The sequence below is a fragment of the Notamacropus eugenii genome, chromosome 2 (assembly GCF_028372415.1).
Source record: "Notamacropus eugenii isolate mMacEug1 chromosome 2, mMacEug1.pri_v2, whole genome shotgun sequence".
In the NCBI taxonomy this organism is placed as follows: Eukaryota; Metazoa; Chordata; class Mammalia; order Diprotodontia; family Macropodidae; genus Notamacropus; species Notamacropus eugenii.
Window position 1 is genome coordinate 465,645,360 of NC_092873.1, and position 15,004 is coordinate 465,660,363.

General features: G+C 33.9%; 1 protein-coding gene across 5 annotated transcripts in view; it reads right to left on the reverse strand.

Moving 5' to 3' along the window:
- CEP350 (centrosomal protein 350) overlaps positions 1-15,004 on the reverse strand; it is a 142,700-nt gene that overhangs the window by 100,796 nt on the left and 26,900 nt on the right. For 4 of the 5 annotated variants that reach the window (XM_072648498.1, XM_072648495.1, XM_072648497.1 and 1 more), the window contains exons 5-8: positions 14,383-14,545; positions 9,419-10,035; positions 6,550-6,663; positions 2,779-2,892 (exon numbers count right to left, since the gene is read on the reverse strand). In XM_072648498.1, the coding sequence (XP_072504599.1) occupies positions 2,779-2,892; positions 6,550-6,663; positions 9,419-10,035; positions 14,383-14,545 (1,008 nt within the window). The remainder of the gene's footprint in view (positions 1-2,778; positions 2,893-6,549; positions 6,664-9,418; positions 10,036-14,382; positions 14,546-15,004) is intronic. The other variant, XM_072648496.1, reaches the window with a different exon arrangement.

The window sequence follows — 15,004 nt, forward strand, 5'->3', positions numbered from 1 at the left end:
ACAAAGCATTGAAGGATCTGCTGTCACTCTTTCAAGGTCATTCACCAACGGGTAACTCTCCAGCCTCATCTGTTGCAAATCCCTGAAATTCGCTACACTTTTCCTTTTACTACCTGTAGGTATTCTCCTATTCCCTTCAAGATTGAGGTCAAATTCCTTATCACTCTCATAAAACCACACCTGATACAATGCTCCTCAACCCTTGCACAATGCTTTGCACATAACTCTCTTATGCATCATGTTCCATGTCGTATTATAGTTATTTGTGTGTTGACTATATCTTCTTACTAATATTCCTGAAAGTAGGATCCATGCCTTACTCTCTTTGTATGTTCTAGGACTTCATATAGTATTCTACACCATAGTATGTGCTTAATAAATGTTTACTGAATTGAACTGAATTATGCCACCTAGAACAATTAACAGTAGCTGCAAAATTATGCAAGCATTTACTAAATCTAGTCATTTTTGTGCCTATTCCAAAATGACTGCCTTTCAGGCAAGTTTTTATTCATATCACTGGAAAAATGTTAAACTTTGCCCAGTCTTAAAACTTAAGAATTACATTAATTTGTATTCAAAACACATGTGATTTTTAAATTTTAATTAATTTAATAACTAATAATTAACTACTTTTAAATTAAATTTTGAGTTAAATTTAAATTTTTACAAATTCCTTTTCCAATTCTTATGCTATCTGCAACTAACCCCTGATGTTGCTGTTGTTCAGTCTCTTTTCAGTCGTGTCTGACTCTCTATGACCCCATCTGGCATTTTCTTGGCAAAGACACTGGAGTGGTTTGCCATTTCCTTCTCTAGCTCATTTTACAGATGAGGAAAATGAGGCAAACAAGATTAAGTGATTTGCCCAGAGTCACACATCTAGCAAGTGTCTGAGGCCAGTTTTGAACTCAGGAACACAGCCTTCTCAATTCCAAGACCAGTGTTCTATACACTATATCCCACCTGGCCCGTGGCTTCAACAGACAGGAAGTTACAAAGAAAAAAGTTTTATGGAGAAAGAGGAGTCAAACTTTAGCCATGCTGAATTTGAGATGTTTTTGGAACATTCAGTCTGAAAAGTCTAACAGGCAAGTGATGATGGGGGATTATAGATGGTTAGATAGATCTGAGAGCCATCTGCATAGAGATGATAGTTAAACTCATGAGATCTGATTGGTTACCAAGACAGATAATATACAGGGGAAAAAAGACATAGTATAGAACTTTAAGGAACACTCACAGAGAAGTGATATAATGTGGATACATTAGCATAAGTGAGAGTTCAGTCAGGTAGGAGAACAACCAAGAGACAGTAGTGTAGTGTAGTAGTAGTGTCATGACAAACAAGACTGAGAAAGCATTCAGGACAAGTCAGTGGCAAGTACTATCAAATGTAGGGGATAGGTAGAAAAGTATTAGGACTGAGGAAAGACCATTAGATTTGGCAATGAAGAGCTCACTAGTAAGTTTGGGAAAGAGTCGTTTCAGTTGAAGTTGGAAGCCAGATCGCAAAGGGTTTGTTGAGGAGTGAGAGGAGGAGTGGAAGCAACAATAACTGGTACCTGTATAGTACGTTAAAATCTGAAATGATGTGCACAGTCTCTTTCAAGCCTGACTACAACTTTATAAATTAGGTACAACAGGTTTACTTAAACCCATTTTACAGAAGAGGTCAATTCTCACCGAAACTAAATGACTTACCCAAAAGTAGGACTCACAGCCAGATTCCTCTTGACTCCAAATGCAACACTCTTTCCCAATACACTACGCTGTCTCTCGCTAAAAATAAATTATCTATATAATGCTTTAAAAGCTAATTAATTATGTTTTCTTCAAAGAATCACAGAAAAAGAATTCAAGCACTTCTAGAATATTATATAAATCAAATAACTCTAAGAGATCATATGAGAGCTTGGGAGTTATATGTGACACTCAAGGGTATCTTGTGTTCTCTCTATTCAATCAATAAAACTCCAGACTCCTAGGCAGCTAATGAATGTGAAGGGCAGGACACAAATCTAGGTATCCCAGACATCAATATTTAGAAAGGGAGACAAAAAGGGGAAGGAAGGACTCCAATGGGATACAAATACCTACATTCAAATTCCCAACACAACTGACCACTTCCAAGGAGACTTTTACTATCAAAGAAACAGATCCTGTGAGAACTATGGGGTTATGTAGGATTATTTAACACCTTTGCTTTATATATAGCCCAAAACAGCAAGATGCAGGAGCTAGTATCTTGTCCAATTTTGGCAGAGGCCCACAAATGTGCACTTATGGATCTCGTGAACATGGAAAATGTTCCCATGACAGGAAAATCTTCTGCTACTCTATTCAAGCATGTGCTATCTATAAGATTTACCTAAGACATTCCAAATCATAAAGGGTTTGCTGTTGTCCATATTTTCCCCTAAATTCCCAAAAAGATACTCAATGAACTGATAAATTTGAAAGAATAACATAGTGAACGGATCTGTTAATATGAGTTCAAATATATAAATAATTATTTTAATTTTTTTCATAGCTTTTTAAAGTTTACTATGTTTTCATTTTAAGACCTTATTAAAACCAATCACATTACTCCAAATATACAAAGCCCATGACAAGAAGTTATTTTTTATCCAAGTCAGGAATGTTATTTACCTTGCTTTATCTAGAACATTACTAATCAAAACTCATGACAGTTTTGTTTCATCCATTAATCCCCATGCTAACCTATCTCAACAGATGTGGTCTTAGTATAGATTTGATGAGAGAACGTATACTAACCTGACTTGCAATCTGGACTTGCAGACTGTGTTACCTTTCGTACTTTTCTAACTGGTCTGACTGCTTTCTTCTCCTTATTTTTTTCATTAGGCTGTTCTTTTCCTGAGACATCTTCTGAAAGGCAAAAATCACATACCACACACAAGACAATGATTGTTATCACCCCAATGAGAATTTAAAAAAAAACTAAAAGGTGAATGCAAAGCATAGGAAGTAGAAGGCCTCTTAAGTTGTGGCCACTTAATGCTTTGATTTTTATAGATATAATTTTTAAAAGATATACTATAAATTCTCAGTTTCAGTTGTTTTTTTATGAAAAAGTTTATAAGTCAATGTTTTAGACGCTATAGAATAGATTACATGAATTGGATTTAAACTTATTTCATTTTCCCAGTTAGGCCAATGGAAACATCACCTAATTTTTACAAGCTCTACAAAACTGCAATAAGTTCTGTCAGTTATAATTATAACATTTTTATACCTTGACAGAATCTTAGTTTAAGAAAAGAGTATTCTCTAGTTGAACTATTACTGAAATGCTGAAATAAAATTTCAAGAGGTAATTTTCAGAAAAACAATTCTCATTCTCCTTATGAATTACAACTTGTCATTTTACCTATAAATTGACAGCTGAATTATTTTTTAAAACTCCAATACAGTGAATGCACTTTACCACATATATACAAATACTAAACATTTGGCCTCTAAAATGGAGATCACTTAAGATGGGTATTTCTGTAATATAAACAAAATTTCCAACAATTTGTGAAGAATCAGAAATTTGGTAAGATTTTGGAAAAAAATACAATTTTAAAGTGGATCAGGAGAGTTAAAATTATGTCAAACTTTTTGTGTATTTTAAGAGAAAAAAAACCTCATGGATTGCTAGAGCTGAAAGTGACTTTAGAAATCAGCTAGTCTAAGCTGCTTGTTTTACACAAAGAAAGAAGTCCTAGAAGGGTCCACTACCATACAGCTAAATAGTGGCAGATTTCGAACTTAATCCTACATTTCCTTACTCTTAGTCTAATCTTCTTTCTACTATATAACTTTCCTTCCTAAGTGAGTCTATAAACAGAGAAAATCCTAGAAGCTTGACCCAAACATAATATATTTCTTTAAACTCATACTTTCTAATGGCTATCAATTTCTAGGACAACAGATTTCAGGCTTTCAACCTTTCAAAACAACAAAGGAAACAATAAAGCAAAGTTAAACTTAATGTTTTGGGTTTTTTTTTAAGGGGTAAGAAAGTAGTTAAGGACAAATCATCCTCATCCTTTTATGCAGGGGTGGGGAACCTTCGGCCTCCAGGCTACATGTGGCCCTCTAGGTCCTCAAGAGCGACCCTTTGAATGAATCCAAACTTCACAGTACAAATCACCTTAATAAAAGGATTTGTTCTGTAAAACTTGGGTGCAGTCAAAAGGCCACACCCAAGGATTTAGAAGGCCACATGTGGCCTTTAGACTGGAGATTCCCCACCCCTGCTTTAGTGTTTTCTAGTTTGGTCTACAAACTCATGTATTCTTTGCCCTTCTTCAACATGATCTCTAATGTAGTCAATAATACAAAAAGTTTGATACTGAAACATATAAACTAGTAGAATTAGTTCACTCTCTCATACTGTGATATTCCTCAAATTACAAAATGAAGGACAAAATGTCAGAAAATCAATTATCCAAACCATCAGTTTTTTAAAATTTGGAAAACATTTAATACTACTCAATGGAAAACAACCTTAGGAGTTCATCTAGTATTTCCTATTGCTTTCAGGCATTTGTATGTACAAATCATTCAAATCAGGATAATGTTTAATCCATCAGAACTTCAGGAATAGGGCCTTCACAAATCCTTCTACCATTTATTCTATTTTTTAATCATCTTTATAAACAATTTTTTCTTTATATCTAGTTGAATTCTCCCAATACAATGAGGCTCATAACCTCAAAGTTAATCCCACAAAAGACTCAATGAGGGTCTAGCAAGAGTGCCTTTAGTCTAACAAAAGAAAAAAAATTATATTTTGTGCAGAGCCCTCACATAGTTAATTTCAAAAAAGCATGAAGTATTAGCCTAAAAATTCTCCAAAATCCCTTGTAAATTCTACAACCCATTATGGACTTATAATATATGATGATTCCATGAGAGAAAACTTTACTGACAATCTTAAAAATCACCTTTACTATACTTACTTTGGTACAGTCAAACAGAAAAATGGAAATAACTGTTAACTCTTTAAAACTGAGATAAAATAAAAAGTCAATGTTAACTGTCATCATCCTCAAGTTTAAGTTAGATATTAAGCTAACTTGACTTTTCAGGTTTCAAAATAAAGATAAGACTAAAATGTTTCCAATAATTAAGTATTAAAAAAATGAGAAATAAAATAATAGCTTAATGAGGATACAATGGCTTCTACCTTGTAACTGTCAGCCCTCTCATGATGATTCTGCTATGCCTTATCTTATAAATTAATGAAAAAGCATTTATTATGTGCTTATTACTTATGTGTATGCACTACACTAAACAGTAAGATATAATTACAAAAATACAAGACAAGACTGACCTTACTCTCAAGGAGTTCACAATAAAAGTGGGGGAAATGATACAAAAACAAATTCAGCTGAGGGGAAGATGGAAAGGTCCAGAAGTCTTAAACAGTGCATCAGCTAAGGTAGATGGCCAGGTCCAAAAATCTTTAGACTACAACAGTAGGTCCAGTTGATAGTAACAGGATATAGTGATAGGCCACAGGACAAGAGTTGGGGGTTTGTCAACTCACTGGAAAGAAAAGAGTTGGTAATTCCCATTTCCTCTAAGGCATGTGAGCTGTCAAACAGCCCAGATGGATTTTGGGACAGCTCAGGGTCAAGGAACAGAATGAGGTGGAAAAGGGTGTCCCTCCTCCTTTTAACCATTTTCCTATGCCCTTCTCTAGTATAATTCTTCCCTATAATGTATCTACTTTCCACTTCTCAATCTCAACAGAGCATTTTTTTCACCAGTAGCATGACAGATGATTGAAAAACTCAAGGACATAAAAGATCTGGAAGAAATGCACTTTATTCATCTCTTTTAGAAGATTAGTACAACTCAGCATTTTAAAACAGCCTGGTTTCTGCCTTGACAATTTTAGCCCTGTAACATAGACTAAAAAGAAGGTACTTATGGAGTGGACAGAATACTGGACTTGAAACAGGGACAATCTGGGCCAAATCCTATACTCCAATATTTACTAGTTACATGACTACCAACAAACACTCAACTTCTGAGTCTCAATTTCTTAATATGTAAAATACTGATAGTACCTATCTATCACACAGGTTTTAAAAGAGATTCAAATGAGATAATATTTCTAGTGCTTTAGAAACCTAAAATACTTTTAGAGATCTGTAACCTTCTCAATTTAGGTACTTCTTTCAGTGATGCAGATCACATGTTATGCCTACCAATCCTTCAGTAATTCTTAATTTTACCCATTCTTTGTAAAATTCTACATGAACTATAAACTTAAAGCCAACTACTACAAGTGATAGAGAGTGCTTGAAACTCACGTTCTATTTTAGGTCCAAGACTGAGTTAGAAATGCAAAGTGATACAAAGTGACAGAAAAAAACTTTTCTACCAAGCTAGATTGTTTTTTGATTTTGCTTCCATTTTAGATTGGCTATGGTAAAGACAATAATAAGAAATGCAGGAAAGTGTCATATGGATCGAATCAAGCATACAAAACCTTCAAACCATATTTTTAAGGAATCTGCTTCTTACCACCAAAGTGTAATCCAAGATCTCGATATAAATCTCTACTCATATTATGAAACACTGCTGCAGGCCACACCTTTCCATCAGGGGTTCGAATTTTAGTCTCTGCAGGGTTGAAGCCTATGATAAACCAACAATATAGAACACACTTAAGATTTGTCCGAGTTATCTCAGAAGGCTGGGGTTTTTCCTATGAAGAAAGTGGATCACACACTATATAATGTATTTGTGAGGCACTGTCATAAAAATAAAATACAGCAAGAGAAATCATATGATAATCTTTAAACAGCACATTAAAAACAAAATTTAACAATGAAATATATTAAATTCAATCCATTTCAGTAAATATTTATTAAATGCCAATTGTATATAAAGTCTTGTGGATATATAGATAAAAAAGTAACAGTCTCTACCCTAATAAACAAATTACATTCTTCTGGAGAGATACAGCAGGTATACAGATAATTTAAACACATGGTAAGGTGTCATTCAAACATTTCAAAGAAGAAGTACAAACAAAGAGTCCTAGGAAAATAGAGGAGGAAGAGAATAGTTTCAGCTATGGAGGAGTTCTCTAGGATTCCTATGATTAGAAAATATATCCAAAGAAAGTAACCTGAAAGATTATTCTTACACAAAGATTTTTATAGATATATAATGTAATAGCAAAAAAAAGTAGAAATAAGTTAAGTATATAGAATTGAGAAAAGGCTCAACAGAGTACATTACTTCCATAAAGAACAATAAATATGAAGATCTGTAAAAATATGAAAAGATCTAAGCAAAATAATGAAAAGCAAAAGCAAAACTAGAGCAACCATTTACAAATTTACGATGCAAAATACGTATAAAGATGTCAACATATAAATCACAAGGTTAGGAGTTACAGAATAAACTCTGAGTTGCCACTAAAAAACGTGTACAATTACTGTAAAATTCACTAAACAAAAGATAAAAGTGAGGTAAAAATTCAATAGGTCTAGGAGATAGAAAATGTTTTGGCAGAAGAAGAAAAAGATCCTGTTTCTCCTTCCTCTCTGCAAATTCTCAAAATGCTGTGTGCCTCCACCCTCAAATATAAAGTCTATCATGGTCACCACCTTTCTGTTTTGTCATTGTAAGATTTAAGCACTGTGTCAAAAAGTGCAAGAAAAAGCCTTTTTAAAACCTATTTCTTCGGTCTACTCCAAATATATCATTAATCATCAAAAAAAAAAAAAATACACTAACTCAATTACCAGCCCTTAAGAGAATACTACTATTGATAATCATTCATCATGGCAATACAAAGATGTCACATTTTAGAATGGATCAACACTTCAGAGATTTCACTTTTATAAATTTATGAGTTAGTTTGCTCTTGGCCAATATTCATTACTGAAAGAATCTATATTAACAGAACATTTACTTTATTTAGGAAAAACTAACAAGGAAATATGCAATAAAATTCAGAGATCCTGAATAATTTTGTCAGTTTTATATTGAATTAACCACTAATGAGTGAAACTACTCACACTAAAATATGGGCAAATTTTGACTTACATAACTAAATCTGACATCTGATAAGACAGACTGAGAAACTCATTGCCATGCACAGTATAAAATAGCAATGAACAATTGTGAATTTTGCAAAGGTATGACATAAGGTAGAATTTGGGGATGAGAGAAGAGGGCAGTAACTTCCATCCAGCCTGTGTCTAATTTCATGCAGTTCATGGACAAGTACCAAGAAGTGATATCTCTATTTGTATCTACAGTTTAAAAAGTCAACAGTTTTTAAGTGTTAAGCAATTATGATTTGGTCAAAAGCAGAAGAAAGTATGTCTCTTTTTATCTCTCTTGCATCTATATCTAAAATCCATTCCTCCATGCCTATATGCTAGTCTGTCTATATTCCCACTTTGTTTCTTATTCTCCCTTTCTTTTTCCTTCCCTCTTAATTCTTTCTCTCATATATAATATATTCCTTCTCAATTTTTAAAGTACTTTAATGAAATATTTTATTTTCCTCTAAAGAAAACAACACTAAATTAAGCTTTTTTTCTCCCCACTTACATGGTTGTCAATTTTTTTCTGTGTATCAATGGCATTTGAAAGAAAAAAGGTAAAAATATGAAAAATCAAAGAAACATATTTAGGAATAATATATGTTTAAGGAGTAATATATCTGCCACAGAAGGAAATGTGGTATAGTAGACAGAGATCTAGACTTGGAGAAAAGAAGATCTGGGTTCAAGTCCTGCTATACTAGCTGTGTGATCATGGGCAAATCAACCTCTCAGTGCTTCCAGGTAACCCTTTAAGAATATTAGTTATGGAACAGCTGCTGATCTGCACTGGTAAAGTTTCATCATCAGAGTTCACTCATTACACCAACGAAATTAAAGGTCTAGAACACACACACACACTCTCATACATATGCATTGATGTCATTTATTACAAGTTCAACAAAATGGCAATCCTATCTTTAATCAAGTGTTTATTCCACACAAAAGCAAGTAATAAGCACTGAATGAACGTGTGCTAAAGAATAAATATATAACTGTATTTAATATGGTGAAAATAATTGTGGAAAAAGTTTCAGATAATATATTATAACTAAGACATCTAATAAATAGAAAAAAATCAGAAAAAATGTACTATTTTCAAGGTACAGAAAGAAATAGTATTTTTATTATAACTAACTCTGTTAAATGTGATTCCAATGAAAACTGTAAACCAAATTCAATCAAGTCAACTTCACACATTAGTAAACTGTGATAATCTACTATCAAATAGCCACAGTAAGTTAAACCAATAAAAAATAAATTATTTTAATATGCTATCAAAAAAACTGTTCATCTCTGTTAAAGTACATATTGGGAGGCATACAAACCTTTATATGCTGGAGCAGGTGGTGCTGTTGCCACTTTCCGAACTTTTGCGGTCACTCCACTGTCAACATTGGTTATCATCACTGGCTGGTCAATATGTCCCAGATGCTGACCCCTGCCAGTCACATCTTCTGAGTTCTCCCACTGTTTCCTAATCCGTTCCTTGAGTTTTTCTAGTTTGGAATCATGCTGTCGCCGCTTTAAGATATCTAATCTGGCACTAGCAGTACTAGCAGACGATGGAGAAGATTCACTTGGCCTTGACACTTTCGCATCAACATCATGGTTTGTGTTACTCATTAAAGACTTCTCATTGACTTTTGACCCATTAGTTTTTTCTTCTTCAGTTCTTCTAGGAGCTATTGCTCTGAACAAAGCTTCTGAATTCTGCAAGGCATCAATTGCTGGTCGATCATTTAAATACCTAACAACAGTTTCATTTACAGCAGATGACTGAGAGCTGTCAAAGTCTTGGCAATGTATATCCCGGTCATCCCGATTATATATCATCCGACTTCCAACAGTTGTCTCTTCTGTTTTAGTGGTATCCAAACCATGCAAATGTTTGACATCCGACTGGCTAGAACTTAGATTGGATGGAGCAACAAAGCTCTCCCCCCTTTGATGCAATCAAAAGGAAAAAAATCAATAACATATAATTATCCGCTAGATAAATAAAACTGAGTTTAAAATTCTATGTTACTATATGATTATAAAGAATTTAAAGGCTAAAAAAATCACCTTTAGAAATACTGACTCAAAAAACATAAAGTTGGGAGACAATTACTTATAATTTAAAAAGGACAAAATATACGAAAGCTAAATTGAGAGACTTCCTTGAGGGGTCCCAAGGCAAAGAATTAGAACTTGACTTCTTAGCCCCAAATATATAAAATCTGTAACCAAATTACATCATAAAATATTAGCTAACCAAATGAATTCACTTTAAGTAACAAATATCTGAAAAAAAATTATAAACAGAAGAAACGTAATGTGACTCCTCTGATAAATGTATTAGATAAAATAAGCTTCAAAATTCCAAAATAAAGGAAAAACTATTAACAACAACAACAAAAAACACCCCACCTCTGAATAACCAAAATATATCTTACCAAGTCCATGAACTTATTTTATTAAAAGAAGAATACTTCAAGGTCTCCTCACTTATAGTCTATTTACTCTTATTTATACACAAATTCAATAAACTTGGCTATCTGATCTTCTAGACAACAAGAGAATAGTGGTAAAAGCTTAGAAGAGACTTCTTTCTAGAAGTGACAGCTGAGTTCAAGAGAAGAGACAGAAAAACTACAAAAAGCAGGCATGAGAAACTCCTCCCTCAAAACAAACAAACAAACCCAAAACATTCTGGGCCTTTTCATTCAGAGGCAAAAATCTCTGAACCTTACGAAATGCTGAGGTTATCAATATATAATAATTAAAATACAACAGTTATCCAAATGAAGGTATTGAGTCATCAAGAAAAATTTAAATTATGTTTTAAGGTAAGAATGATACAAAATATTTTTGAAAATTTTCCATTAAGATAATTGAAATATCCACACATGGTGGCATACCCCTGTAATCCCTGATACTGGGTAAATTGAGGCTGGTAGATTTCTTAAGCTCAGAAATTTTGAGATGCAGTGGGCTGAGCTAATCAAGCATCCATGCTAAGTGCAGCAACAGTATGTTGAACCCCGCAGCTGCCTAGGGCAGAGCACAAATTTAGCTCCCATACTTATTAGCAGTAGGATTGAGCCTATTTGTGGTTCTGGTTTTTCCAGTCGGGACAACACAAGAAGACCAATTCTCAAAAAAAAAAAAGGGGAGGGAAGGAGGGAAAGAGGGAGGAAGGAAGGCTTAAAAGGCTAAGTTTCAACTATTTAGAAAATTTATGTGAAACATGATACTGTCAGGTAATATTTTAATACTATTTAAGTAGATTTCTAATTAGCAAAAGTATCATATGCTGAATAACTTCATTATTCCCAATCTGAAACTAGCTTTAGGAATATAACATCAACAGGGATGTAGAAAAAGTACTATAGTAAAAATCAGTAATAATTTTTAGCTAAATGACACCATGAAGAAAAAAAGGATATAAAGTGATAGGTGGAGGTTAATAATGCTTCAATCTAAAAGACAAAAATAGCTACCTTATGACAACTGGTAAAATATGTTCTCACAGAGCTTTCCTGTGGTTCTTTTTTCTTTTTCTTTTTAATTCTGTACCTCTGATGTCTTCTGGAGAGACCAGTACGGAAACTCCCTCTAGTAAAGCAGATCAACAACTACACTGAAACAAATAACCCTTACAGAGTTGTCTGAGAATACTAAGAAGTTAAGTGGTTTGCCCATGACCACACAACTAGCATATGTCAGAGGCAAATATTCCCAACTCTAAAGCCAGTCAGTCCTCTACTCATTGTGCTGCACTGCTTTTCTTTTATTAAAGCTGCCAGATTCTAAACATTAGCTGGTATGATAGAAGATGGCAGGCATTAGATTGAATCAGAGTCCTTGGCTCTTGCTCCAGTTTAACCACTGAAGGTATATATCCCTGGGAAAATAATTTTATCAATTATGTGCTGAGTAACTCCCCTAATCACTTCCCCGTCTTATTTGACAGCTCCCCTTCCCTTTTTCTCCCTGTCAGTATTTCCTGAGGTTCATTTCTTGACCTTTTGATTTTCCTCTCTCTCAATAATCTTCTTTTCTTCACAACAGCCTACTCATTATTACAGCATCCAATAATATTCTTCATGTGAAGGTTCCTGATAAATGGTCAATGGTCTCCGCTCTATTATCTTCAAATCATATTGGGTATTTCCACTTGGATGTCTTGTTATAATCTTAAGCTAATGTCCAAACTGAATTTGCCATCTCTCTTTCTCAGCTTCCCTGTCTCTAAGGGAACAAATCTTCTCTTAAGACACCCAACGTTCAGCATCAAAAAAGAGAATTCATATTTAACTGAACCAGAGATTTAGAGCTGGAAAGGAACTTAGAAGTCATAGATCTCAACTTTCTCATTTGAAAGATGGGGAAGCTGTGTCACAAAGAGGTTAAGTGCCCAAGGTCACACAGGTGACAATGGCAGCACTAGGATTTGAACCCAGGTCCCAAAGCTAAGTCTTCTTCCAAATTGAGCTGGAAGGGACCCTCAAAGGTCATCATATCCAACCCACATTTCGGTCCTGGCTTGCTGATGCCTATATTCTTCTAAATTTTTCTAGACTCCTAACCTCTAAATCACCATTAAAAGATTTTAAAGACTAGAGGACCAATGTTCTAAATTATAATTAATACTCATAAAAGAAACAAAAAATGTGGCCAGAGATCTAATATTCATATGGATTCTTCTCTACTCATTACTGACATACTATCCAATGTGGAAAGTTACATGTTTCCATAGTATTGTATGTGCTGACTACTCCAAACTGTCAATTATGAATTATACACAATACCTTATTGGCTACTCTGTATCCCTTATTTTACAAATCTTGGATATCAACTCCTTGATGTTATGGAAAATACCTAACAAAAGCAGTAAAAAGAATTAAAAAGATTCAGTATTTTCACAAGAATGTACTTTTATTAAGGTGATAATAAATCAATACTGGAAAAATCCATTATCTCACCCACAGAGATACAATGTCCACTGACAGAGTTTGCAACTATTTGACATGACATGAGAGAGCATTCCTAAATTACTGCAGCTTAAAATAACGTCATCACCTAGTAGCTAACCTTCTGATAATAAGGCCTTCCAAATTTAGTTAAGTTTGTCTTTCAAACAGAACATGATCTATCTCCAAGATACATTTCCAAAATTTGGGACTCGGTACGCCCTAATATTTAGAGCTTAAAGAGACCTTAGAGATAAACTAGTCTTACTCCCTCATTTTAAAAAATGAGCAAATAGAGGCCCAGAAACTTGCCAAAAGAAGGTCTCACAGGTGGTTAGAATTCCCCAAGCTTGCTCTGGAAGTGTAACTGACTACTACTACAAAAATTTCAAGTCTTATTCTTGGTTCATTACATAAAAGAAAAGTTTTTTCCAATGCCATCTAAAAGGGTCAATAAAATTTTCAGGTAATGGATAAAAAAGACATTTACTGTAAAGATAATGTTCTACTACTAATACTACTATAGCTCCTCTATCTAGAGGAGCACAGTGGATAGAGTGCTGGGTCTGGAGTTAAGAAGACCTGAGTTCAAATTAGCTTCAGACACTTAAGAGTTGTGTGACTTTAAGCAAGTCACTTAACCTCTGTATGTTTCAGTTTCCTCCACTGTAAAATGGGGATAACAACAGTCATCTACCTCAAAGGGTTGTTGTGAGGATCAAATGAAATAATATTTGTATAAAAGAACTTGGCACAGTGCCTGGCACATAGCAGACCCTGTATAATTGTGTATGCCCTTCCCTATTATATGCCTTTCCCGATACTATTTCTATAATACCTCTTTAAAAAAAACAAAAAAAAAAACACTATCAAGAGGAACCAAGGGAAAATTCATATCTTATCAAACTAACATAGAACCTGTTAAGATTTTTCATTTCCCATGAAAATCCACCTCTATGACACTTCCATTTAAATTACTTGATGGCAAAATATTTGGGTATTTCCACATCTACCACAAAAGGGAATGGTTAAAAGTGGAATCCTAACAAATTATAAACAATGGTTTCATGCTGGAAAAGGAAATCAAAACTTGGTGGTGCAAGAAGTCCCATTAGTACTTCCCCGCTCTCCCCCACCACACACACAAAGGACACACCTAAAAAAGGCAGCATTTAATATGTTGGAGTTTTTTGGTCTATTTATTTGTAAAGAATCAAAAGAGTAGTTTAAAGGCCAAAGTGTTATAAAAATTGCTAAATAAATTGAAGCTTTACTATATAGTCTAATATTAAAGATTAAACTTATTAACAAATTTAATTTATTTTTACACTCACCTAAATGAAGCTAAGGGTTCACGGAATTCCACATGGCTATTCTTTTTCACATTGCTCTCTAAGGTGGTGGCTCGAAGGGGACTTCTAGAGGATTTTTCTTTTCGTGATTTGGATGTCTTGTTGGATGGAGCAACACCCAAACAATCCTCTAGATATCTACCATCTGAAGAAAAAAGAAAATCCTTGAGGTTATATCATTTACATAATATAAATAATCCTATATTGGTTAGTATTCAAGAAATTAATATTCTTTAGTAGCTCTAGGTCACTAGAGTTAATATCTCTAGCACGATGTCAGAAGTTCTAAGTAAATGAAAAACACTCAGAACAAATTATTGCACTAATTATTATCTCTAATCTACAAAAGGACTTCTGGGAAACTAGATATTAAATAAAATTGTAGCTGTGCTATTCCCTTTTTACCACTGATTATCTAGAAGATTTCCCATTCATTTAGCAATCAGAATCTGGGAAAGATCAGAAATCTGAAAGACATCAATCTAGCAAATTATTCTTCACAGTCAGCAAATACATGAGACTGGGTAGAATGCACTGTACTAAAAAGTCTAGGTTACAGATCAAGAAAGTATAGAACAAAATACTTTAAAATAACACTGCCAAA